Source organism: Nannizzia gypsea, genomic scaffold (genome assembly GCF_000150975.2).
Source record: "Nannizzia gypsea CBS 118893 supercont1.7 genomic scaffold, whole genome shotgun sequence".
Classification (NCBI taxonomy): Eukaryota; Fungi; Ascomycota; class Eurotiomycetes; order Onygenales; family Arthrodermataceae; genus Nannizzia; species Nannizzia gypsea.
The window spans coordinates 741,417-767,353 of record NW_003345195.1 but is presented as its reverse complement, the minus strand read 5'-3'; the positions used below and the strand labels follow the sequence as shown (position 1 = coordinate 767,353).

The window sequence follows — 25,937 nt, the reverse complement described above, 5'->3', positions numbered from 1 at the left end:
GCATATGCAACGGCGCTGGTATGGTGGCTGTAGAACGCATAATTTATCGGAAGGACTGCTCGAGCTTGACCCTCATGTCTCGGCATGCTTGCACCACATCTTTATCCAATCGAGACTGCTGTAGTAAGAGCAACATTTCAGAAACCCTCGTGGCAATCACATCACTTCCAAAAGCAGCACCACCGAGACGGGAGGTTTCGTTGAACCACCTTGAGATTAGGTATGCGAGGTCATTACCAATGAACTTTCTATTAGCCCCGTGGAATGGTACCTCGTCATTGTAAAACAAGGACTCAAGGACGGTATATAGAACTTCTGGTTCGACCTGTAGCTCGAGGAAAAGGTCGACAACCCAGGTTGGAGGTCCGTCGTTCTTCTGGTGCTCAAGCTTGTAACGCTCTAGCATTGGAAGGAGGGTTTTGACTGGGAAAGCAACGTCAGACATCCTAAGTCTGAGTGCCAGACTGCGGACCTTCTCGATGACAGCTTCATAGGGTAGAGGTGTTCCGTTCTTCAAGGTCTCCTCATGGACTCCTTGGATCAGATCCTGCCAGGTAGTGGTGATGTCGGAAGCATTGCGGTGGTTTGCAAGGTACATGATTTGAAGGCAAATGTCATGATAGTTTCCAGGAGCTGCGTATTCATTATACATCTATAATGGCAAATATGGTCAGTGTCAAATGCAAAAATGGGGCTAGGAAGGGGGCCTACTTTGCTGATCTCCATGATGCCTCCATTCATGATCTCTAGTACGTCAGCTCGGCGATCATTGTCTAGTCTTGGATCATCCTTGAGGCGTTGCAATAGATCATCTTGAACATGGCTAACATCTAGGAGCTCCTCGACTTCGTGCTGGAGACGCTGTCGCGCTGCTCGTCCAACATCAGGTGAATGTACAGACGCGTTTGCTCTTGCCTGACCCAGGTACTCGATTCTCCGGTTCAAAGTAAGTCTGAATGGACTCTTCGCAAGTTGAAGTTGCACAACAGCTGCGTCATAAAATCGGTCTGACTGTGCGTAATATTTCCATAGCAAGTCAGCGTGGAATATATCTTCTGTCGACTTCCTCTCAAGATAGGTAGCAACAAATGGAGACCTGATCTCGAGGAGTCTGTCACTCAATCCGCGTGCGAGATACCAATCATAAAGGCTCGTGAGGAAAACCTCGTCCCGCGAGGTGGTAATAACGTCATATGCTTCAGCTCTTCTTCGTGAGATCAGGCTGTAGGGGCCTTCGGAGTTGTCCTGCTCGGAAAGCTCATCCACAGCAAGGATGACCTTGTAGATGAGGTCGTAGCATTGCTGTCGGGAGTCATAAGCATCCTTTCGAGGGTCCTAAAAGACAAGCTATTAATGAATGGACATTTCACTTTGTTTATGGTTCCATCCTTACCTCTGCCGGTCTTCCATCCATGATCCAAGAAAGAGCATGATTTGCTTTATCAGAATCAGCAGCTACGCTGAGAGCAAGTTGTATGGCACCTACATAATCATTAGAACATTGACATTTCCAGAAAAGGTTGGAGACAACATACCTGCAAAGAACTGATTTTGGATATATTGCTCAATGCTGGGTTTCAAATAATCCATAGGGAGACTCTCTGACACTTGTTGGAAAAGCATCAAACTCTCATTTAGCAAATTTCTGCCAACCTCAGAGTTTGGACCAGCTTCAGTGGCTCTCTTGAGAAGTTCCTGTCCTTTGAATACAATAACATCCTGAGGGCTGCAGAATGTGCCACATCTTCGTCGCAAAGCTTCAGCGACTGTTTCAACATTAGACCCTTTGGCAATATTCCGGTTAACGATAGCCTTGACAAGCTCTTTTGCTGTCTCATGACCCTTGGAAGTGGCGAAAAGCTGCTCAAAGGTCAACTCCAAGAAACGGTTTCTGGCGTCCTCATTCAACAGGGCAATGACGTCCTCGGCTCTATCATCAAAAAGAACGAGAATAAACGAAATCCCCTCAATGGTATGTGAGATTAACTGTACAAGGGAGTGAAGACCTCTGTGCTCAGCCTGTAAAGCAACCTCCTCCTGTTTTGTTGCTACTTTCGATAGAGCGTCAGGTCCGCTCAGGCCCTCGATGAATGTTCGGTTTGTGTTGAAAAAGTCTTTGAGAGCAGAGAGATCACGCTGAATGGTGAGCAAGGTAGAAGTCGATACGGCTGGGGATATGGAAAGGCCTCCAGCAGGCGTTCGTCCCTGCTTGGCTATTACTGTCTTCCAGATAGACCGCAGAAGTCTAGAGGTATACAATGCAATTCCCGCGTGCCGAGGAGAAGGAAGAACCGTATCAATAGCAGGGACAGATCCATCGGTAACCGCGTTTTCATTGATGGTTGCCTTTCCTCCCTTCTCAATGAAAACCTTCCGAGCAAACTCAAGAACGTCGGGATCATTGATTTGTGAAAGACGGGAGTCTGGTGAGACTTCCATCCCCTGACCACACGCCACAGCCAATGCAGTTGCAATGGTTTCACTTCGGCCATATATCCGAATAAATGTCTGGACACGATCTTCTAATCCATCCTCTCCGTCCGAGTTACGAATAAGAGACGCAAACATGTCAACGAGCCGTCTTCGGCGGATAATATGAACTCCGGTGTTGGTCAAAACAGCAATCTCAGCAGCCGGTTTATCGAATTGGACGGCCAGCTCGTTTCCAAAGCCGCTGTTCGTTGGGCCACCTTGGTCATATGGGGTGTAGAGGCCGATTGCTTCCGCTCGGCTACCAAGAGTGAGCCAAATGCCAGTTTCCTCTGGCTTTATAGGCGTAGAGGGATCCCGGGGTAGTGCAAGCTTCCCGGAGTCTGGGGTAGAAATAAACAATGTATCAGCTTGGTTGGCGTTGCCTTTCTGTGTGAAACAGAAAAAGTACCCAGGTGGAAATCGTTCGGCGGAGCTAGTAGGGTTTAACGAATGTATTGAGACTTTCGAAGGCCCTGTAGTATGGAATGGGGCTCCTGGGACTGGGGCAGCCTGTGGGGCCTGGTCTGAAGGAGAGTCGGATGGGGGGGTTTTAACGTGCTGTGCCTGCATGCTGGTAGGAGCATTGTTTGCATTTGGGGTGGCAGACCAGCTGTATGAGCCAGTAGCACTGAGGTAGATTCGGTAGCCGGTAGCGGTTGTGGCCATAAGGTGGTACCTGGACGCCTCTGGGGCTGGGATGGGACTGATAGAGACAATCTTAACCCTCGGGTTGAGTGTTTCATTTGAAGTAATGATATGGCCGATGTTAGAATAGATGTCGATGGCGGTTTTGGTGATCGTAAGGTTAACGGACCCATCGGCCTTCAGGTGAAAGACTCTAATAGACGAGTTTGAAGACAGGGTGTATAAGAGGTTCCTGCTGTCATCAACTACCATCTGCTCCACGAACTCAGTTGGTTTGTTCCGGAGATTGAACTGAGGCGTAAAGGCGGTAAAGCTCTTGGTTGTATGGTTGACTTTGCTGCAGCGGCCCTGGAACCATCGCTCCTCTTGCTGATATGTCAATTCATACACATCATTGTCTGAAGACCCCGCAAAGAAGATTCGTCCAGTTGAGTCTGATGAGGCAATGACATTGATATCCAGCCCTCTGATAGGCACAGACATGCCAGTCTGATATATAGTCACTGATTTATATCCGCCAGTGTTTTCACACGCAAGTCCCATGAGGAAAACGTCAGCTGTGGTAGATATCACAAGCATATGAGTGACAGCCGGCAGAAACACGCCTTTTCTAGGCCGCGCAAGCTTGACCATGTTGATGCTATTCGGCTGTTCCTCAAACCCTATCAATTGAGGATTTGGATGCGTATAATCCCAGAGATAAAGTGCATTGTCGATTGTAACCCAGGCGTGGTTTAGCTCCGCAAACAAACCCATGCTGGTTGAAACCTGCGCACGATTATACTGATCGAATATCTGATCTGGAATCCTATACATCTTCACTTTCTGGAACGGCGCCCATGCCGGTGAGCTAGGTATATCATAGTCCGAAGAGTAGCCCTCTAATTGATGAATTAAACGTTAGTATCTTGGCCGGTCCTATCCTGCGCAAACGCGTTCAACTTCAAGCACCGGAGAATGAAATGCAAACGTACGAGAAAGATAGCTGTCTAGATCCGGGTACCGCGACTCCTGCAGGAGCGCCTCGTCTATTGTCCGCGCTGCTCGCTCTCGTGGGCTTATTGATTCGGGCTTTGCCTTGATCTCTGGGGCAGGCATCTTGGGCCGAGCGGCGGTAGAGGCACCTAGATTCGAGCCCGCAACGTTGCCTGAGGGCGGAGAGAGAGGTCTAGAGGCGAACAGAGGTCCATGAGAGCGCGAGGGCGCCGGAGTCTGGAAATATGTGCCTGGCGGCTTCGGTGTTGGTGTGAACGGGAAGCTCATGGTCGCGCAGCACCCAGGCACACGGGGCAAGCTGTTGCCAGTAGGGGAACGGTATTCAGGTGGCCACAGCGAGGGACCGTCAACGGCTCTCCCTAAGCAAGAGACTTGGGTCTGTTAGTTGTGTGGTAGAATGGCAAAAGGAATGATGAAGTCGAAGTTGTTGATTTCTTTTCTTCGTCTGCGACTTTTTTTGAGCAACACAAAAAGATGAAGCTTGGGTGCACGGGCCATCTACATATAAATATTCAACTTTTGATGCAACGAGAGAAGATCAAAAGAAGCAGAAGAGAAGAACCAGAGTTAACTACCGCTATTACTGCAGATACTTAGAGAGAGAGAAAGATAGCTATACCACCCAGCATGATTCGGTCATTCCGCTTCCAGTCGCCCTTTCTGCGGCAGGCCCTTCGCTACTCTACATCTTCTACGCCGGGTGTTGCCCCGTTGTTTGCAAAGATAAAGACAGACCTGAAGACGGCCATGAGAGCGAAAGACAAAGTCAGGTCATAATCATCCTCTCTTTCTTTCCAGTTTATTCCTCCTTGTTATATAGAAGCCAATGCTAACTCTGTCCGTATAGACTTGACGTCCTTCGCGGAATCATATCAGAAGTGAACAACGCAGCCAAAACACCGAAGCCCATTGAGACTGATCTCAGTCTTCTCGACATTCTTCGCAAGCGGGCCTCGAACCTGGAAGCTAGTGGGAAGGAGTACGCTGCTGCCGGACGTGAGGACTTGACGGCCAAGGCAGAGGCAGAGCGGAAGGTGGTTGAGGAATACGCAGCACAGGTCGAGACTGTGAGTGAAGACGCTGTCCGCGCCGCTGTTGAGAGTGCAATTGCAGAGCTCAAGGCTGCCAGTGAGAAGCTGGCTATTGGAAGTGTGATGAAGAAGGTGCTTGCAGCGGGCGGAGCTTTGGACGGGAAGCCAGCGAGCAAGACGACGGTTGCGAAGATTGCTGGAGAGATGGTCAAGGCACTGGAGCAGAAGTAATCTTTGATTCTACGAGGAGAAGCCTGTGAGAGGTGTTAGTATGTGGTTGGAATGTATATCCTGGTGGTAATACATCCCTCGAGTCTGCGGGACGACATTGTAAATTAGAAGATGAATCCAAATGTAACATTATTGTCTCCCTTCCTAGATCTGCAGCGTTTGAATGCGTAACAAGGATTAACATTATCGATGCTGATGATAATTAAACATTGCAATTACCCGTCGAACGTATCGAGACAGGGGCAAGAAGAACGATGGAAGAACAGGACAGAAAGGAAAGACGGGGAAAAGTAAAACACGCCATGCAGACGAGAGGAAGTAGAATGGACAAGAGGAAAGCAACAAAAGGGGTACAAGTACAGCTGTATGTAGCAACCGACTACTCCGACGCAGGTAGTAAGTATAAAAGGGATATTAATATCCTTCCCACGAATCAACAATAAGCCTCCCGAGGCAACGACCAGAAAGAGAAATAATGGAAAATAAAACCTCCCCCCTATCCCCCGGGGGGATGCCAGCCCGTTCATAACGCCATCTATATCCAAAATGGTGCATTATATCATATAACTTTTTGTATGTTTCTTCTCTTTGTCTTTCCCCTCTAACGTAGGAAGAAGGAAAGAAATAACCCGTGGCAGAGAAAGGATCGAGAAGGCTAGGTGTAGATGAGCGCAATCCCGCCGATGGAGGTCATGAGGACGCCCACCCACCACCAGCGGTCAGCATTGGCGGTCATGGGTAGCTGTGAGAGCATGGAATTCTTGTTGAGTGAAGCGTCGAATTGGCTTTCTAGAAGGCCTCGTTTTCGTCGTTGGGGGACTTTGACGACGGGGTTGAGATGCTTGGTCGGCAGCATCTGGGGCGGCTTGTAGATGAGGAACATGCGGTTCATGGGCGAGCCGTCGTGTGTGTACAGGTTGAGCCGCTGTATGTTGTGGAATTCATCAAGCATGACTTCATATCTCTGTAGAACAATGTCAGTCCCGCAGAGCTTGTATATATGTATATATATATCCTACCTTGAATGTCTCGTTCTGGTTGTATCTGTAGTAGCTTGCTCGTTTTCCCTTGCATGGGTCTGATATCAACTGACGGCCGTCGTCCTCAAAGGCATAGGCGTTCAAGACCAGCGTCCCGTTAGGCTTGACGTCGTAAGTCCCATGCTGGAACAGCATCATCCCGCTTGGACAATCCGGGTTTCGTGCTAAATCACTCCTTAGTCTGTCCGTCCTTTCAAAATCCCCAGGGTGTATGCTATGCGGAGATCTCACGGTTTGCAATGGCGCGGTAGTGGGCTTCCTCGAAGTAGCCGTCTTCGGTGAAGGAGTAGGAGATGCCGGTATGCGATGGCTCGATCAGCCTGTCCTTGACCGGGTCGTAGAAGCCCTGCAGAAAGCGAGTCAGCCAGCTGTCCCGTCCGCTGTTCCTCTACCCTCTGTCCTCCTGCTGGTAGTTTGTATACGCACCGGGCCAGTTACGACCTTCCGCGACTTGGTTGTCCAGGTGCCTACGAGTCGGGGGTCGAGCTCTGCCATGACAGCCGGCAGCAGGCTGAGAGGAAGCAGCAGCAGCAAGTTCATCGTCGGTAGCAAGAGAATCGTTTGGTAGCGAGTGAAATCAAGAAGGAGAAGAAGAAGAAGAGGAAAAAAAGGAGAGATGGAAGAAGACGAAGACGAAGATGAAAAAAGCACGAAAAAGGGACGAGCCACCTAAGATTGGTTATTACGTCGTCCTTTTTCTGTGTCTCGTTGACGTCAAACAAACCGCAGCGAACAGCGACAGCCAGAGAGAGACAGACCAGATCTCGCGCAGGGGAAGATGGAGTGACAGCTCGGCAGGAGATCTCGTCTGCTTGAGTTGCTGCTTGAACCCTGCGATGGTTGTATTTACTGACGATAGATAGAGAATTAATTAAAACAGGCCCCCCCGTCGATGTTTCGGTCGTGCCCTGGCCCCGGTCGCCTCCCAAGACTCGCCACTCACGGAATCAGCGTCAACCAGCCATTAACGGGCAGAAGCAGGAGAAGCAAGAGGAACTAGAAGAGCAGCGGACAGACAGAAAGTACGCGGCGATGGCGTCGATAAGCACGGCGAAGAAGGAAATGAGGCGCAGGATCAAGAAGATCCTCGCGGGCGTCTCTGCAGACTCAGTCGCATCTCAGTGTTCGTCTAAACATCTACTACCAGCACATCTGTCTTGTCTTTGATACGTTGGTCAGTTATTAATGGCTGGTGTTTACTACTGTAGCCTCTCTTGCCACTGAACGGCTGCTCGCGCTGCCCGAGTACCAGGCGGCGCGGCGGGTCAGCGTCTACCTGTCGATGCCGGCGGGCGAGATGATGACGGCAGCCATCGTGCGGGACGCCTTTAGGCGCGGGAAGCAGGTGTTTGTGCCGTACATCTACAAGCTCGCAGGCAGTGCTGAAACGAAGCCGTCGTCGATCATGGAAATGCTGGCCCTGCGCTCGATCGAGGATTACGAGTCTCTACAGCCCGACGGATGGGGGATTCCTACGCTGGACGCCAGCTCGCTCGCCGGCAGGGAGAACTGTCTGGGAGGAGACGGCTTACTGGGCGAAGACGGCGCCCTGCACGGTGACGACTGCGGCCTGGACTTCATTGTCGTGCCGGGCATGGCCTTTGACGACGGCAGACGGAGACTGGGACATGGAAAGGGGTATTATGACCGTTTTATCAACAGATATCGGAGCAGCGCGGGAAAGGGGAAGATGCCATATCTCGGTGAGATCAAACAGCAATCACAGCACACAGCACACAGCACACAGCACACAGCACACAGCACACAGCACACAGCACACAGCACATAGCACACAGCACATAGCACACAGCACACCATTCATTCCGTTAAGACACACTAACCCATCACTTAATAGCCGCCTTCTGTCTAGCCGAGCAGGTCCTGCAGCCTCCAGAAGAGGTGCCGGTGGGAGAGTACGACAACCTCGTCGATAGCCTGGTCGTAGGTGATGGACGAGTCGTGAGAAGCTGAACAATGTCTCAATTCTCGCCCTTTTCCCTTTCTGAGCCCCTTCATAGCAGCAAAAAAAAGAGAGAGCATGACATGTACCCGTAAAACGCCAATCGCCTTTGAACCGTTATTTTGTAAACACATTCACAGCCCAGCCCGTCGGCTCTATGACTGCACCGTCTGGATCAACGAGACATTGTCGCCCTTGAGGAGGATTTGTCCTGTCACCGACTGTTAGCATACTGTGCCGTAGAGCAGACAGGAGTAAGAGTGCCTGTCCCCTACCAAGCTGTCTCCTCGACTCTGCCTCCGTCTTCGTCGCCAGCTTGACCTCGACCGCGTCGTCCACCACGAGGTTCATGAACTCGTCAAATCCCTGATGACAAGCAGTCAGCTCCAGCTCGTTATAAGTAGAAACGTATGCTTCATGCGTACCCGTATCTTCCCTTCTATGCGCACCGCCAATTGCTCGTACAGCCATATCGACACCGTCGTCCGCTGCTGCAGGAGCTTGAAGATGAAGTGGATGGGGGCCAGCAGCGTCTTCGCGCCGCCTCGCTGTCCTCGGCCGGTCATTTTCCTTCCTTTTGCTTATTCTCCTTCTTTGTCTCTTTAATCCTCTTGCTGTCTCGTAGTGAAGCTGCTGCTGCTGTTTGTTGCTGCCGTCAAAAGATGTCGAAAACTTCGATGTTCACCAGAGAAAGAGAGAGTCGACTTTAAGTGGGTTTTTTTCGCTCCATCACCAAAAACATAAAAATAACCAAATAACTTCACGAGGAAGCACAAAACTGAGGCTTCAGCAACAACAAACACCAACACCAGCAACAACGTCCACGAGCATCTATCACTTCCGCCTCTCTTCGTCTATCTCAGTGTTTTTCTGCTTCATGACGACCGCGGGCCCAGCGCTGATAGACCCAGCTCTGCTACCTCGCCAGATCCCTTGCCGCCCGCACCGATCCTCCGCATAGAAAACAGTGAGCCCGCGCCATGGCGACAGCGAGCAGTGCTTCAGCGCCGCAGCAGGCCTTTGCGCCGGTGCTCGCAGCTCTCTCGACGATGCAGGGCAGTGCCTCTCGCCAGGAGAAGACTCACGCCCACGAGTTCCTCGAGAAGTTCCAGAAATCAGTTGAGCCATCCCCATAGATACACTCGTTTACCCCTCCATGGGCCGGGGACAAGCTCCTCTGGCTGACGAAAGACGACGGCCGTGTTTCTAATATCGAACAGATAGAGGCATGGACTGCGACGCATGCGATTCTCCAGGCTGCCGATGCGCAGGTCGAGGCAAAGCTCTTTGCTGCAACGACGCTCAAGGGAAAAGTGAGGGCCCGCGCCATCTATACATACATCTGATACCCCCCCAGCAACATAAAGCAACACAACGACTGACGGTGCATGCCTGCTTCTGGTAGATTACATACGACCTCGACCAGCTCCCCGAGTCTGCTCAGCCCGAGCTAAGGACGTCTATACTGTCTCTACTGTCGACTTACAGATCTGGACCGCGCCCCATACGGACACAGCTATGTGTTTCCCTGGCCACCCTAGCCATCCAGATGACGAGCTGGAAGGACGTCCTGCCCACCGTGGGAGCTGCTCTCGGCGACGAAGCCGGAGACTGTGTTCTCGAATTCCTCAAGATCCTTCCGGAAGAGGTCATAGAAGGCCGCAAAATCAACCTGACTGTATGTTCCGGCAGAGCTCAAACACCATATCCACCCACCTTTGTCCTTCCATCCACCACCGCATTTGCGCAAATTCAACACCAGCATATACCCGTCTTATCAACTCCCCTTTTTGCGGCCAGAGAAAATCGTTCTTTTTATCTAATCAGTCGTGCGTAACTCTTAGGAAGAGGAGCTATCTTTGAGGACAAAAGAGCTCTTGGAAGAGAACGCAAGCCAGGTCCTGGGTCTTTTGACACAGTACTCTCAGTCTTCTTGTAGGTTTTCCTCCCCCCTGTTTAATTAAATAAAGACGATCGACTGAATGCACTACTAACTCTATATATTTGCTGTTTTATAGCTTCTGCCGCAACTAATCCACTTCTCCTGGAATGTATTACTTCATGGATGCGCGAGATACCCGCAGCTCAGATCGTTGAGTCTCCACTCATGGACGTCATCATGAAGGCCCTTGCGGAGGAAAGATCCTTTGAAGCGGCCGTAGACTGCATATGCATGATCTATAGAGACACCCTCGAAGTCGACGACTCCATGGACATCATCAAAGCTCTATACCCCAGAATAATTGCCCTAAGGCCCAGAATCAGAGAAGCTGCGGAAGCCGAAGATGTAGATCTGCTCCGCGGCCTCACTCGACTGTTTGCAGAGGCCGCAGAGGCTTGGGTGCTCCTAATTGCACGCCTACCTGCAGACTTCAGGAATTTGGTGGAAGCGGTGCTAGAGTGTTGTTCTGTCGACAAGGACCGTGACGCCATTTCGATCACCTTCGTCTTCTGGTATGAACTGAAGCAATACTTGACTTTGGAGCGCTATGCAAGAGCCAGGGCTACCCTTGGAGATTTGTTCTCAAAACTCGTCGATGTCATGATCAAACACTTAGAATACCCTTCCTCTGACGGAGATGAGAGTGACCTATTCGACGGCGACAGAGAGCAAGAAGAGAAATTCCGAAGCTTCCGACATTCCATGGGGGATGTGCTCAAGGATTGCTGTGCAGTTATCGGAGTCTCTGAGTGCCTTGGAAAGGCATACAGTCTTATTCAAGCCTGGGTTGCCAAATACGGTCCCCAGGCCAGACACGACCACGTCCCTCACTGGCAAGAGCTCGAAGCACCCCTTTTCAGCATGCGTGCCATGGGACGAATGGTGGAAGCAGAAGAAAGCTACGTACTACCAGAAATCATCCCGCTCATCGTGCGCATACCAGACCAGGAGAAGGTCCGTTTCCAGGCAATCATGGCCCTCGGTAGATATACGGAGTGGACTGCACAGCATCCAGAGACGCTGGAGGCACAGCTCAATTATGTCATCTCCGGATTCCAGCACGAATCGCAGGAGGTCGTGCAAGCCGCAGCCCTTGCCTTCAAGTTCTTGGGAACTGACTGCCAGAAGCTGCTTGGATCTCACATTCCTCAGCTTCATACATTCTACGAATCTGTTATCGATGGTCTAAAGCCATCTAGCCAGGAGGAAGTTACCGAAGGTGTTGCAGCCGTCCTCGCCGTTCAACCAGTTGAAAAGATATACGAAGGACTAAAGCTTTTCTGCAACCCGCTTATGACTCGAATTATGACCTTGGCCAACAACGCCAAAGATGAAGAGGGCCAAAAGGCCGTGGCTGGTAAGTATAGCTTTTTTTGATCAAGTACGGACTGAGACTGACAAAGGTGGACATTATAGATCACTTGCAATTGATCGCAATATTCATCCAGGTAGTCTGTCCTTATGTCGAACAAGGAAAAGAGAATCCTGGAGTCAAATACTGCGGAGAAATATTACCCGTTCTCAGTACCATCGTTATGAATTTCACGAAATCTACTCCAATCCTCGAGAGGGTCTGCCGATGCTGGCGATACATGATTATCTCGTACCGCAATGCAATGGCCCCTCTCCTCCCGACCCTTGCACAAAACATATCCTCTGGCTTCGAGGCTTCAAGAGAAGGATGTTTCCTCTGGGCTACGGATGCAATTGTCCGAGAATTCTCAACTGGGGCTGAACTTGTCGATAGCCCCACGAGCGTTGCTGTTTATCAATTTTTCGAACAGCAAGTCGTGCTCTTCCTCCGAATCCTCAACGACCTGCCTCCAGAACAGCTGCCTGACAGTATGTGTAACCCGTCATTCTTTCGCCACCGCCCATGCTAATATACATTGTTAGTGATCGAGGACTTCTTTAGACTCGCAACAGATGCAGTCAGATTCTTCCCTAAAAATACCGTCACATCAAACCTTTCTGTCCCCATTTTCTCTGCTGCTTTGAGCGCACTCACCCTTCAGCAGATCGAACCTTTAACCGCCACCCTACAATATCTCCGTGACTTGGTCAGCTTTGGGTTTGAAAAGCCGGCTGTGTCCAACTTCACAACCCCGGAGGGCGAGGTTTATACGAACTCACCGGAGATTAGGGCAGGTGTGAAGCAAATAATGGTGTCACAGGGCTCTTTTCTCGTGCAACGGGTATTAACCGGGATGATGTTTACTTTTCCCGGTGACTGCTTTCCAGACGCTTCGGCAGTTCTCATGTCATGCTTCGAACTCCTACCCGCAGAAACGGCAAGCTGGATTGAAGCCACAATCCAGATGCTGCCAGCCCGCTCCGTCAAGCCTGGTGAAAGCGAGCGCCTGATGAAAACACTCTCGGAGTATGCCCAACTAGGCGACATGAGGAAGATTAGAGTTGTGCTTCAAGGTTCGTTGCCCGAACATCGTCACACTCCCCTTTTAACGATATCAACAACAACAACCTCGCTCGTCTTACACTAACTCATACACCTTCTTCTTCACAGATTTCACAAACTCATATAGACGTCGGAACGTGGCACCAAGAGAAGGCTTAGGCAGACTAGAGGCTACACGGTTCCGATTCACTGGGTAGGTAGGTAAAAGATTTATATTGTTAAGCTCGAGTGATGGACAAGTCTATGCACCCTAGGTAACGACCGATAAGAGGTGGCACAGAAAAGCTCTTTACGATACTTTCGCAACAGTAATTGATTGGCCTGATCATCTCCCAATTTTCCTCTCAGCTCGCTTTCAGCAAAACCTGTACCAAAGCCATTTATTTTAACCGACTCGGGTACTCTTTACCTCAACGTTCACAACACTCCTCAAAATTCGTACTCGGTCCTCTTGCATTATACTTAAGACGTACGGCGTGAGATGGATATATCGGACAAGATGGGCGCTGGGGTTCTGTTGATGATTTATATTTTTAATATTCTAGAGCATGCTTGCCATTAGTAGGTAGATAATAGGGGAGTATGGGCGTCTATTCCCGGCCGCCGGCGTAAGCATCAAACATGGTACATTCTATCGTAAGTATATAGTTATCCCCAAGCTAACAGTAAACCCAAGAACTAGAAATCTATCTATAAGAAAACATGAAAACGTTGCTCTGCATCCGCTCGTGTACAAACCAGACATCTCTTCAGCCGGAAGAGCATGTAGATCAAAACTATATGTCTGAAAACCTGCTCCAGCATACAAAACTGTCAAAAACTAAAAGAAATCAACCTACAGCAGTCAAATCAAGAACAGCAATGTATAGAGTCCCTGTCATCCCTCATAACACGTGCATATTCCAACATTACCCGCCACAGGGCAAGTTTTAAATCTTCTCTCCGAATCGTCTTCCGCGACCAGTCTTTACTTGCCATCGCAATCCTCTTTCCAATCTCCTGTCCCTCAGGCTCGGAGGTAAAGAAGCGTATTAGCTCAGGGAATTCCACCAAGTCCATATTAACGGGTATATAATGGACCCAGGGCGTCAACCAATCATCAATCCATTCGTTGAAGATTGTTTGCTTCATCATGGCAGAGTTGGACAAGAGACCACGAAGGTAACGGCCACTGAAACCGTTGCCGTCCACATCTAAATTATATCGTGCTCGATACGTTGCTTGAAAATCCTCCTCTGGGTATTCATCTGGTCGGAAGGCGGCTTCCTGCGCATCACATGCATCGTCTTCACATTGGATGACGGCTGAGATTCGGATTTTGAACTTGGACGTAATCTGTCCCATTTTAGACGTATAGGTGCGCCAAGTGGATGTAGTGTTACCGTCCTTCGAATGGTGTCCAGGGACCTTTTTCATAAGACTAATCCTGGTAGCATTGTTGGAGGTTGCGAGCACCAGTCGTTGACGGTGAAAGGTGTGCCAGTTTTTACTGTTGGTATGACCACCTGTTGAAGATCCGGTCCAATGGACGATGTTTTCTTTCTCATCCCACGGCATATCCTGGCCTTCCTTGTATTCATGCGCCTCTAGCTTCGCACCATAGTATACACTCGGCAAAAGAATGTCTTGAAAACTTGAAGGCCTGGCCTGTGAGAAGATGGGGACGATCGAATGTGCTAGACTTGCCGTTTCGGGGGCAATAAAAAACCCATGCTGCACCTGGAGATCTGGCATGGAGCAGACATCTCGGGCAATGCTCGTGTTGGAGACGAAGCTGCTAGTTAGGCCCTTGTGGGGGAGCTTGAATCTGCTTGGGCCTTTTCTAGCTGCAGATTTCGGGTCACAGGATAATGTCATGCTATCCCACAGGCCGGTGTTGGAATTTGCCTTCTCGAATCTGATGGTTCTATCCGAGGACGACTCTGAGTGTTCTGCCGAGTCATTCGATTTACTTGCAGATTGAGCCTCCACTAATTCGTCGTAGGGAGCCACGACCCTTGGCTCGTCAAGTAAGTTAAGGGCGAACATGATATCAGGTACCGTATCCAATATTTCAGGAGTGAACCAAAACCTTAGCTGGTCTGTGATCCAAGTAGCCTCACCGTCATTTTCGGCCATCAGATTACGATTTCTCACAGAATAGCGGATGAGCCTTGAACCTGGGATCTGCGTTGCTGCAGCCACACGGGTACGAAGCACAACGGGAGGAACACCCCAGAATGGCTTCAGCCCTTCCATCAATGAATTGAATTCGTCAACAAGAATAAAACCTTCCTGTGTCGCAGCTTCATACCACACGTCAAATCCAGGAGGAGGCTTTCGGCCATATCGGCGTTCATATTCTTTAATGGCAGCGCTGAGAGTTTTGGATTGGCTTGCCACCATGTCCTTGTGCTTTTTCAGAGCCTCGGATGCGAGTTGTTGGATAGGGTGGATTGGGACATCTCCAACACGCCCAACCGTTCCGTCATAGAGGGAGTATCCAAGGTCCAGGGACGCTTCCTGACGCACAATGCCTGCAAGTGGAATCAACAAAAGCAGAACCAGCCAGTTCCGGTACCGTGGGCCCTTGGGGAGAGTAATTGCACCTTGGACCAAGGCTACTGCAGCTGACAAAAATAGAACGGGAAATTCATTGGTCTGCTTGAGATTTATCGCCTGGGCCGAGAACAGGGCAAATGAATCTAGCGTGCTTGCAGCAGCAGAGCCATTCCCAGAAACCTTGAGATATATCGCCCTACGTCAGCATTGTTTTTAAATCTATGTTTATATTATATGTCGTAAGCCAAAAAGGAGAGAGGGCTTTATTTTCGGTACACACCAGTGAGAATATTGCTATCCATTTTGAGGCCGACAGCAAGGAGACCAAGATTTCGACCGATGTAAAGCTTGGTGCATGCCCGCGGAGAGCCAGACATACGGTCAATACGAAGAGCACTCTTGGTGTAACGCCATGTGAGAGAGCAGATGTTACATCCGCGCCTTCAGAGGCTGTCGTAGACCGGATACTATTCGACGTCCACCAACCCAGGCATATCCAAGCGGATAGACGCAAAATAGATGGTAGCGGTGATGAATTCAGATCCCCACTCTGTCGAAATAGGAAAACCGAGTCTGCCAGAGAAAGCAAGACAACGGCCGGTCCAATTAATTGGGTGAAGGACGGCCATCCTTTGGGTATAAAATCCCCAGGTGAGGTGTCCGATGGCGATAACAAAGAGCGTTTTTCTCGCAAAAGAAATATCACATGGACGATAGTGGTAATGACAGGCTACAAAGTCAGCAAGCACTCTTTTCCATTCCTCAATTGCTCTCGAATAGCCACATATATCCATCTCGGCTTTGATGAGCAGTGATTATTATTCAGAGAGAGCCCGAAGGGGGTCCCCGAAGGAGGAAGAGGAGGAAGGGAGGGGGAGGACAAATCATTCTTCCATACCAGTAGCCACGAGGCTTCCCCTGAGAAGGAAGAGGCAAATATGAATGCGACGAGAGCAATGGAAACCGCCCACAAGCGAGCGATGGAGGTCAGATCTCGGCCCCTTAGGCCATCTCCGTCAAAGAAGCGGCCCTGGAGAAGGTACCGTCTTCCAATGTAGTAAATGCATAAGATGGCCCAGCAGAGCCATGCGGCTGGTAAGTCGTGCAGCAGCTTTTCATCATGTTCCCCAGCCTTTGCAGCAGCAGCAAGAAGCGCCGCACCAACTGCACTGAGGTATCCCAGCCAAGTGTAAATTAGCCTGGGGCTAGATGGCGGCATGGCAATGGCTCATTTGTCCGCTTCACTGAGGCCCGATCCGGTTCCCGCTGCGGGCTTCGCCGTGTGACAGCGGTAAGGTAAAAAAAAATGAAAAAATAAAAAAACAAAAGGACTTGATATGAGATGTTGCTGGATGTTCTGAGCCAGTAGTCGAGTGGACATCTTCTTGATGGCCCCGAAAGCCCCCAGGTCGAATTGTTTTATCCTGATCTGCTCTCCCATTGCCTCCCACTTCAACCGAAATACGAATGAGGGATCCTCCCAAAACTGTCCCATGTCCCAGTCCATAGGCCCCTGAGCAGGTCCACCGTGGCCTGCGCTTACAATCATAGGGTCAAGCATCGTGATGGTAACTTGTCAGCTCGTTGTTAGCTCGCTTGCATAGGATTCAATAATCAAGGACTAGACTCCGGGTAAAAGGGTGCGTTAATCCGAAATGCCCAGTGGATGAAGCCCGACAAGAATCTAATAAAAATTGAGTAAAAAGAACAGGGCAATAAGAAAAGAGAGAGGGACGAAAAAGAAAAGACAGAGAGAAAGAGACAGCGTAGGAAAAAGCAACCATCCAGGTCATCAATTCCCATTGAAAGGAGTTCGCACCCCACGCCGCTGAACTGGGACTGACTTACCTCTTGTCACTGGTCTCGGAGCTACCGCTTGGAGTCGAAATATGACATCTTTAGGCGATGGAATCGAGCTGTGTAGACATACATACATACCCCGTCTAACCTGGGCGAACAGGTCTAGGTTGCTCGTGGTGGAGAAGCCGTTGCGTATAAGCGCCCCGAGAAGAGCTCTCGAAAAGTCTGATATAACAATCATAATAATTGGATGTCCCCTTTTGGCCTTTCCCGTTGGCCTCCGTAAAAGGCGAGGGTTAATACATATTGGATAGTGGTGTCCCCGTTATTAATATAGCTGCATGTAATAAGGCGCATTGGTTTGCTGGCAGGCAGGCAGGCAGGTAAATCGACCGAGTTTCTTGAAGCCTCATCCATCCCACATGGAGGCCAAACAGTTCGTTGGGCTGGCTTCTCCAGCATCCTGTCTCTTCGGTGTCCATGTCCAGCATCCTGTCGACTACTAAACCCGCCGTCGGTTGTCATCTTGCCGGTCTTTTTTGGCCCTGCTTCCTTGCAGCTGGTAACAGTATACAATAATAGTATACCCCGGCTATCTGTCTTTCCTTTTCTCCTCTCCCTCTCTCTCTCTCGCGCTCTTGCCCTCGCACTTCCATCTCGCTCTGTGACGCACGACGTATTAGTTGTAGTTAACTGGCCCGGGGAAAAGAAAAAAGAGCCGTCCAAGACGCCGTCCATACATATCAAGACGTTGCAGAAGCAGCGGTCCTTTTTTAGTTACCCACTATCACACCACATACACACACATATCACCCCTCGTCGTCTCATCTCCGTCCTCGTCCTCGCCGTCTTTGTCTTCGTCCCTCCCGCCGATGCCAGCGCCATCGCGCAGAGCAGCTCCAGGTCTACCATCAGCATCCCCAGTCTTGCGTTCATCCTGGGCGAGGGTGGGTCATGTCATTCGCCCCGGACTGCATCTAGAAGTTGAGCTTGCAGAGGTAGAGTACAGGTCGCCATGACGATGTTTGTCGACTCCGACCCGCTTGCTCTCTCCGCCGTCGCCGCGCACCGTTATACTCAGGCTCAGGCACCGGCCCAGGCACCGGTCCACGGCCAGGGCCAGGAACGTCGACAGGAACAAGAACAGGAGCCGAGTCCCCTGAGCTCTCACAGCCCATCAGACGAAGTGCAGTCGCCGATCAAGCCGGACGGGTCGCCCAAGAAGCGGAAGCGGACGAGGAAGGCTGCCACGGGCAAAAAGTTCGAATGCAAGCACAAAGGCTGCGGGAAGAGCTACTCGCGAGCCGAGCATCTGTACCGCCATCAGCTAAACCGTACGTATCTCTGTCTGCGCGTACCATTGTACACCGTTGGATGGTTGTGTGGTTGTGTTTGTGGCTGTGGTTGTTGTAGTTGACGTTGTTGAGCTGACATCGTGACTTTTTCGCAGACTCGCCCAAACAAATATATCGATGCGAATTCCCCAACTGCTTCCGCACCTTTGTTCGCCAGGATCTGTGTATCCGGCACCAGGAGCGCCATAATACCCATGGCTCACAGCTGCAGAAGCGCGATCATGTCGCTACTCAGGGCTCAGGCGCAGGCTCGTCGCCGTCTACCAGAGATACAAGCGGCAACCCGGCGTCCATCTCGCAGCAGGCCAGCGAGGCCAGGTCTCCAGCAGGATCGATACCCTCTCGCTCGCAGATAGCTGAGCAGGCCGTTAACGGTGCCGGCAGCACTGGATTCATAGCCGTTCAGGGCTACGCGACCTCTAACATGGCGGGCGCTGGTGCTGCTGCTGGCGGTGGTTCGGATCTCCATGGCGGGCCTCTACAGACACCCCAGAACGCATACCACAAAGGCAACACGGACTCGATACGGCGGCAGTCAGACGGGAATACAGGAGGATACCTTGTTCCGCAGCAGAAGCCACAGCCAGTGGCCGTCTACGGTGAACCAAATTGCTCAAGTTACGAGCCATACACCCATACTAATAATAATACACATAATAATACCCCCCAGCCATTCTCAATATCACCGTTGGCTGGGCCGCAAGAGATAGGCCCAGGGACCTCTATTGCGTCGGATTCCATGCAGTCCCGGCAGCAGTCTATATCAAGTCCTGCTGGGAACCATACAGTGTCTCCATTTGGCATGCCATCCGGCATGTTGGCAAACGGCATGGCTACAAACACATACATGCCGCAGAACCAGAACATGCCAATGCCGGCTGTTCTCCCTGGCTCTGGCTACACGGGTGCTGTCCTGAGTAGATCCCACAGTCAATCTTCGTCTGGTGCAAACTTGGCCAGTACCCTGAGCCAGATGACTTCTTTGCCAACGAGCATGCATTCGGAAGCTTCGGTAGCCAACATGGACTCTATAGGGCCTTATGCCCTGCCGGTATTTGGCAGCGAGATACTGAACCGTTCTCCCTTTGCCCTGACTGACGACTTTACTGCGTGGCTCTTCAACGAGAGCTCTAATACGTCATCTGCCGCTGGATTCCCTGCGGTATCAACCATAATGCCCAACTATCTCGATACATTCTCCGGACAGATCCAAAATCCATACTACCCTACTGATTCGACGGCCGTATCCGGATATGGCACCGGCACCCTCCAGCAGCAACAGCAACAACAGCAGCATCACCCCATGAGCGTTACCAGTATCCTTGACTCCAGCCCGCCATACTCGGTTATATCGGAAGAGAAACGAAGTGAACTGCTAGATTTGATGCAGACGAGGTTCAATGAAATCGGTTGTGGCTCCGTTAAGAGTCGCAAGGAGACGTTCATGGAGGGCAATATGGACGCGGACAACCATATTCTCAGTCTACGCATGATGCAGACGTATATTAGCTCTTACTGGTACCACTGCCATGCGCAACTACCGATCCTACATAAACACACCTTCACACCAGACAAAACGCCAAATATCCTCCTCTTTGCTGTAATGGCCCTTGGAGCTGTTACCCTGGATAACAACCGAGGCCAGCAATTTACTGATACGGCATCAGAGCTGGCGAACTTCATCTGCGTTCATCTGCGGTGGGAGTTATTCATGGACCCCGACTTCAGGCCGCCCGCAAAGCTCTGGGTGTTCCAAACATTGCTACTCCTTGAGACATATGAGAAGATGTACTCTACACGAGAGCTACATGAAAGAGCACACATCCACCATGACACCACACTAACACTAATGCGCCGTGGTAGCTCCCTAATAGGCCGCACTGCCTTCAACTCGCCTCCGTCTCCCTCAGACAACAGACAGCGATCGGCAGTCCCCTCGTCTGCAGGCAGCTCTGAGCCAGGCCACTTTGACGAATCGTGGCTGCGCTGGATAAAATCGGAAGGGACACGACGAGTTGCCTTTGCTGCGTTTGTCCTGGATTCGACTCATGCCACCATGTTCGGACACTCGGTGAAGATGGCCGCCCATGAAATGAGGCTGCCATTACCCTGTGACGAGAATCTCTGGTCTGCTACTTGTCCTTCGGAAGCGGCAAAGGTACAGCTACGGCTCAACGCCAGCGGTTTCAAACCAACCATGTTTCTTGAAGGGCTGAAAAAGACGCTGACGGGCCAGACGGTGCGAACCAACGCCTTTGGTCGAACGATAATCATGGCTGGTTTGTTGAGTGTAAGCTGGCATATGAACCAAAGAGATCTACAGGTTAACTCGCTTGGTGTCTCTCAAGTACCTGGCTTCAGAGACAAGTGGCGATCTTCCATGCTCCGGGCATTTGATAACTGGAAGCGAGACTTTGATGAATCGCTAGCCAACGACACCAGTTCATCTGCCGGTGGTTACTCGTCATCCGGCGGATACCAGCAGCGGCAACAGAACCTCTTTGAAGAGGACGTCTTCGCCGAGACAAGAAATGTGCTTCACCATCTTGCCCATATGGCCTCTCACGTCGATGTGGTTGACTGCCAGATATTTGCCGGAGCTGCGCGACTATTGGGACGAGCCATCACACCCAGAGACTTTAGCTGTGCAAAAGAGAAAATGGTCGAACGATGGGCTAACAAGGACTCAGCTCGAGACGCTACTTTCTTTGCCCTGAAGTTCCTCTCCCAGGTCCTGCTTCGGAACGGTTCTTCCAGGCCAGACTATCCAGTGGCCGGATCAAGGATGAATGTGCATGAGTACTGTGCCCGAGAGGACTTCATCATGAGCCGGCCGTGGGTTCTCTACTTTGCCGCCCTGGTCGTCTGGTCCTACGGCTTTGCGCTGGACGGTCCAATCCGTCCGTCGCCACCGCCAGAGCTGGCCACGCCCGAACAGCAACGGCGCGACATGTACGCCTTCCTCGAGCGAGTAGGAGGTGTCCGCCACCCGAACGACCTTGAGAACATCCGAGATCGAAATCAGTGTATGGGACTTCTCATGGTTTTGCGAGCCGACTTCCGCAATACAAGATGGGAGCTGCTTCATGAAGCCGCCAACCTCCTGGGAAGCTGCATCGACAAGCTCAAGGGTTCTCCTATCACCATTGCACCGAGCTTATAATCTATCTATCTATCTATCTACTTCTGCCATTCAAAAACGCCTGATCTGGTCTGGTATTCCCCCTGACAAAAGTCATCTTTTGCATCTACCATAGACACTCCTATCCACTCCACACCACCACTATCATCACCATCACCAAGCGACTCTTTCTTCCGTTCCAGCGCTGCTCGACTTTCCTATACGTTTACTCCTATTCTTCTGTTGTTTATCTTCCGTTTGTTTTGTGTCTCTGGCGCTTAGAAAGTAGGATATCGAGGGCGCATGTTTTTGAGCCAAGGGAACTCGGGGTTACATAAAAAGAGGTAATGACTGGTAACTACTATTGGCACTTCATGAGGATTCTCCTTTTCTCTTATCGACTCTCTTGCTATTCAGTTGAATTGGGCCGTCTTTTCTCGTCTTTTGTGGCTTCTTCTTCGTGTTGTTTGTTTATACACTCCTATCTCGACTTTTCGACCCGAACAACTTCCTGTAATTATAAATATACCACTGTCGCCGGCACCTCATCGTCTTCCACTGTCTCTCATCGTCCCCCGTGTACAAGTAGATACATTCTGATGTCGTAGTCCAGGTAGATAACTTTAGGTAGTATGCGTTGTTCAGGGGCTGCCTGGTGGCGTCCCGTCTCCCATGGCAACGAGACGGCCGGCCTGGTCGCAGCGATAAGAAGAGAAGAAAAAGCAGCAGATCAAAAGAAGACCGAAAACACTCCCCTGGACATATAAACCACCCATCTCCAACTCATCCGGCCGTCAAGCAAGCAAGAAAGAAAGATATCCTGAACCAGCTGCTCTCCATCGTCTTCGCCGCTACACAACTCGGGAACACAAACAAGCAGAACCATGGTACGTGAAAATGCTCTTTCTCATCACCATTCACCCTCACTGCACACCGAGAAACGAGAACCAGACCAGCATCAGCCTGCCTCTCCCTGCCTGCGTCACCACAGTAAACAAAAAAACTGCCTTGCGACTTGCCCCAAAAGATCCGGCTTGAGACTGCGTTTTGTTTCGTGTTTCTGTTCCCCCGAATCGCCCTGACGTGGCTCTCGGAGAAAAAGAAAGAGAGAACCTCGCAACTCGCTGTGCAAGAATCAATCCACAAAAAATATCTCAAGAGACGAGAGACCAGACAGAACAGTCGATAAATCATCATGGCATCAGCTAACGAGAACCATAACAATGGCGACAAGGCCTCTACAAACTACAAGGAAGCATTCTCCCTCTTCGATAAGCGCGGAACCGGCCGTGTCGCCCTCGAGTCCCTGGGCGACCTGCTTCGCGCATGCGGACAGAACCCAACCCTCGCTGAGATCAGTGACTTGGAGAAGGGAATTGGCGGAGACTGTGAGTTGATGTGCCAGTGGAAAAAAAGAGAGAAAGTACGACAGATATGGAGCAGAAAGCTGATAGACGGCGGGTTTAGTTGATTTCGATGCCTTTTCCAAGGTGCTTAACCGACCTGGTGGATTCCGCGACCCAGGAGAGCCAGAGGAGTACTGTCGTGGCTTCCAGGTCTTCGACAAGGACATGACTGGATACATTGGTGTTGGACAGCTTCGATACAGTGAGAATGACTGCTCCGATATATATGAATAGCCAATGCTAACGGGGTTTTTCCCCTCGACAGTCCTGACCAACCTCGGCGAGAAGATGTCGGATGAAGAAGTTGACGAGCTTCTCAAGGCCGTCGACACCAGCTCCGGCGAGATAAACTACACCGGTCAGTTATCTTTCTGGCTCACGAGAGAGTGAGCAAATCAACTAATATTCGATTTCTACAGAGCTCGTCCGAACGATTCTCGCCAACTAAGCTTGTCCATCCCTTTCAACCTCTTCTATTGCGGCCTCGGTGTTTATGCGTTATGAATATATCATTTTTCACAACTTGTTTATGGATAGGGAAGGAGTCCAGAAATCATCCTGTCACACGACGTCGAAGAGTCTTTTTCTTTGGTGATAAGCGGTAGAGATTGGTGTATGGGCCTTTTATTTTATGGAATCGTAATACCACTTTTATCACTCTTGTTCAAACTGCCAGGTCATTCATTACTCCGTACTTTCGTGTAAGATTCATTTACTCGCTTTCTTTGCAAGAGACTCCCACTCTGCCCAGGATTCCTTCTCAAGCTTAATCTCACTGCTCAGCTCCTCTGTCTCAACCAGTGAGCCTGGAAGGATATAGATAACCTCCGGTTCCCCCGTGCCAGAAACGTTGCCTTCTTCCCCTTCTAACGTCGCTGCAGCGGCGCCAGCCTTGTTCTCTTCGCCTTTCTTAAAGTGAACCTCGTCCAAAACATACCCGAGCACAACTTTACACCGGCCGCACCGAACCAGTAACCGTTTCTCAAACCCGTCTGCTCTCCGTAGAATAATCGGTTTTCTATCCGGTGTAGTCGTCGATAGCAGGATTGTGTAATGTTGCGACGAAGATGAGGGCGCAGAGGATTTCCCTTTCCTTGAGCCCGGTTTCAACGTAGCTGATTCCATCTGTTGTGATATCTCTGTCTCTCCCAAGTCTTTTTCCTTGCTTTCTCCATCGTCCTCCTCTTCCTCTTCCTCTTCTTCTTCTTCTTCTTCCTCCTCGTCGTCATCCTCTTCCTCTGCGTCGGCTGACTTCTTCGGTAGAGGGAGTATTATCGCATTGTCTAAAGCTGGAGCTCGTCTTCGAGGAAGCGTAGACAGATCCTGTGTCGATGCAATAAGAAGATGGTTGCAGAATCTGCAGTGGTAGGTTCTTATGGGTATGCGGCTTTGAGGTTGGCTGGCTTTGGAGTCTTCCGCATTAAGCTCCTCCTGTTGCGGAGTTGACAATTCTCGAGCGGGAGGGTCCTGGGATATAGTAGTCGCCATCGTATCTCTAAGGCAGCTGGTCTGGTGTAGCTGCTCAATCAATATCCAAACAGCTTCTTCAGTGAGGAATTGACCTTCTCTGTCTTATTGTTTGTTAGTTCAACGGTTCAAAGCTGCAGCTCGATAGCTGTAGCACGTGACTGTCACGTCGGCCATAGGTTGCCCTGTATCGGAAGGCCATAGGCTTATTAGATGCTATTGAATATTATCAAATGCTATTGAATGAAATGCTTTCTACGCATAGATAATCGCGATAATCAATATGTTTCAGTACCAGAGCTTCTCAAGCTCTCTGATAGGTAGTAAGTTGATAGCACGTATCTGTTATTGAACGTTATCTGGCGTATCCTTATATTTTTTACAGTATCTAGTATCGAGGTATCTATACACCAATCTCCCTCCATAGTAGATTACTTAGCCAATTGCCGGACAGGAGTAGATGGACTTGTGATATGTTCAGCCACTCCAGCAGTTTGACAGCCTTATGACCAACGCAACTTATAAAGTCGTACATGGCAAACACAATGAAATCCCAACTAGCATTCGGACCTCCATCTACCCCATTCCTCCAATCGGTATATCCGATAACAACATGTCAATGTGTCAAGGCGTTAATGGTAAAAGCACTCCCCACGGTGCTATGACATTGATGCTGCTGGCTCTTAGTAACCATCCTTGTCATTAAGAGATGCCCGACACATCACTGACTAAATCGGATATTGCAAAAAAAAAAGTTTGCAGCAGAATATCTTATTTGCTAGGTGTAACATGGAGCATATGGCAATTTTGTGACACCCCCAATGCCGTAATGGCCGGTAAGCGCCTGCCAGGTGGTCGGTTATAGCCTTTGTCTTTTTGGGCCGATGAGGAATCTTTGAAGGATTCAATACACCCTCACTCTCCATGAGGAGGAAAAAGAAAAAATCGCCGTGCGAGATAGGCGAAGTCGCCCGTTGGTATCATCTGTCTTCAACTTAACGTGCTGTATAGGGCAAGTGGAGGGAGGCGAGTGTATATAGCTATAGGGGTATCCCGAATTGTTCCCACTCAAGGCTGGCCATGTGCGCTCCCGCTCACTTTTAGCCACGGAGAGAATGTTAGGCCTGTCATATCATCTCTCTTCGCCGTTCGTTTAATCTGACGGTGTATGGCCTGAGGTCCGTTGTAGATGTTTTCTGAAGGTTTGGAACTTCCACTGTTGACAAGAGCTGTACACGTGACTTAGCCTGCTTATTAACATTTTTGAGTTTGATCTAAGTTTAAATCGGCCAAAAGGTAAACATCAACATTTGGGCTTTTCCCATGCCTCAAAACTACAGCTTACACTCTTTATTTGGCCAGATGAATACCGAGTTGATTTGAAAGGTTATATACAGACCATACGCCTCCCTTGAGGGTTTGATATACTTAAAGCGCTGCAAACTGATGAAATGGAAATAAAAGCCCCTTTACCTATAGATCTATTCTAGGTAACACCACGGATGAGGAGAGAT

The 25,937-nt window shown here is 50.2% G+C and overlaps 10 protein-coding genes across 10 annotated transcripts; 5 read left to right on the top strand and 5 right to left on the bottom strand.

The window, feature by feature from the left end:
* Positions 1-43: 43 nt before the first annotated feature.
* On the bottom strand, positions 44-4,380 carry MGYG_07582 (nuclear pore complex protein Nup155; the record flags this gene model as incomplete). Its single annotated transcript, XM_003170291.1, has 5 exons — positions 44-652; positions 712-1,335; positions 1,394-1,482; positions 1,536-3,998; positions 4,092-4,380. The coding sequence occupies 5 exons, from the start codon at positions 4,378-4,380 to the stop codon at positions 44-46; spliced, it is 4,074 nt and encodes a 1,357-aa protein (XP_003170339.1).
* Positions 4,381-4,740: 360 nt separating this feature from the next.
* On the top strand, positions 4,741-5,375 carry MGYG_07581 (hypothetical protein; the record flags this gene model as incomplete). Its single annotated transcript, XM_003170290.1, has 2 exons — positions 4,741-4,883; positions 4,961-5,375. The coding sequence occupies 2 exons, from the start codon at positions 4,741-4,743 to the stop codon at positions 5,373-5,375; spliced, it is 558 nt and encodes a 185-aa protein (XP_003170338.1).
* Positions 5,376-6,030: 655 nt separating this feature from the next.
* On the bottom strand, positions 6,031-6,955 carry MGYG_07580 (hypothetical protein; the record flags this gene model as incomplete). Its single annotated transcript, XM_003170289.1, has 4 exons — positions 6,031-6,339; positions 6,395-6,579; positions 6,647-6,761; positions 6,842-6,955. The coding sequence occupies 4 exons, from the start codon at positions 6,953-6,955 to the stop codon at positions 6,031-6,033; spliced, it is 723 nt and encodes a 240-aa protein (XP_003170337.1).
* A 492-nt stretch (positions 6,956-7,447) lies between these two features.
* MGYG_07579 (5-formyltetrahydrofolate cyclo-ligase) lies at positions 7,448-8,386 on the top strand (the record flags this gene model as incomplete). The annotated part of the gene is made up of 3 exons (XM_003170288.1): positions 7,448-7,538; positions 7,624-8,118; positions 8,271-8,386. The coding sequence occupies 3 exons, from the start codon at positions 7,448-7,450 to the stop codon at positions 8,384-8,386; spliced, it is 702 nt and encodes a 233-aa protein (XP_003170336.1).
* Positions 8,387-8,530: 144 nt separating this feature from the next.
* On the bottom strand, positions 8,531-8,941 carry MGYG_07578 (LSM domain-containing protein; the record flags this gene model as incomplete). Its single annotated transcript, XM_003170287.1, has 3 exons — positions 8,531-8,586; positions 8,651-8,741; positions 8,801-8,941. The coding sequence occupies 3 exons, from the start codon at positions 8,939-8,941 to the stop codon at positions 8,531-8,533; spliced, it is 288 nt and encodes a 95-aa protein (XP_003170335.1).
* A 414-nt stretch (positions 8,942-9,355) lies between these two features.
* On the top strand, positions 9,356-12,930 carry MGYG_07577 (mRNA transport regulator MTR10; the record flags this gene model as incomplete). The annotated part of the gene is made up of 8 exons (XM_003170286.1): positions 9,356-9,493; positions 9,596-9,688; positions 9,781-10,053; positions 10,220-10,310; positions 10,394-11,674; positions 11,734-12,159; positions 12,214-12,744; positions 12,842-12,930. The coding sequence occupies 8 exons, from the start codon at positions 9,356-9,358 to the stop codon at positions 12,928-12,930; spliced, it is 2,922 nt and encodes a 973-aa protein (XP_003170334.1).
* A 652-nt stretch (positions 12,931-13,582) lies between these two features.
* On the bottom strand, positions 13,583-15,651 carry MGYG_07576 (hypothetical protein; the record flags this gene model as incomplete). The annotated part of the gene is made up of 2 exons (XM_003170285.1): positions 13,583-15,470; positions 15,551-15,651. The coding sequence occupies 2 exons, from the start codon at positions 15,649-15,651 to the stop codon at positions 13,583-13,585; spliced, it is 1,989 nt and encodes a 662-aa protein (XP_003170333.1).
* A 2,438-nt stretch (positions 15,652-18,089) lies between these two features.
* Positions 18,090-21,592, top strand: MGYG_07575 (zinc finger protein zas1; the record flags this gene model as incomplete). The annotated part of the gene is made up of 2 exons (XM_003170284.1): positions 18,090-18,408; positions 18,525-21,592. The coding sequence occupies 2 exons, from the start codon at positions 18,090-18,092 to the stop codon at positions 21,590-21,592; spliced, it is 3,387 nt and encodes a 1,128-aa protein (XP_003170332.1).
* Positions 21,593-22,392: 800 nt separating this feature from the next.
* On the top strand, positions 22,393-23,601 carry MGYG_07574 (hypothetical protein). The gene is made up of 5 exons (XM_003170283.1): positions 22,393-22,437; positions 22,785-22,938; positions 23,018-23,158; positions 23,222-23,314; positions 23,376-23,601. Exons 1-5 carry the CDS (start codon positions 22,435-22,437, stop codon positions 23,402-23,404), a joined length of 420 nt encoding a protein of 139 aa, XP_003170331.1. The 5' UTR covers positions 22,393-22,434; the 3' UTR covers positions 23,405-23,601.
* Positions 23,602-23,664: 63 nt separating this feature from the next.
* Positions 23,665-24,444, bottom strand: MGYG_07573 (hypothetical protein; the record flags this gene model as incomplete). The annotated part of the gene is made up of 1 exon (XM_003170282.1): positions 23,665-24,444. One exon carries the CDS (start codon positions 24,442-24,444, stop codon positions 23,665-23,667), a length of 780 nt encoding a protein of 259 aa, XP_003170330.1.
* Positions 24,445-25,937: the final 1,493 nt, after the last annotated feature.

Bases quoted from the DNA above. Each gene is read 5' to 3' on its own strand.
- MGYG_07574 (XM_003170283.1), top strand. The intron at 22,939-23,017 runs GTGAGTTGATGT...CGGCGGGTTTAG, and splicing joins GAAGGGAATTGGCGGAGACT to TTGATTTCGATGCCTTTTCC. The intron at 23,315-23,375 runs GTCAGTTATCTT...CGATTTCTACAG, and splicing joins CGGCGAGATAAACTACACCG to AGCTCGTCCGAACGATTCTC.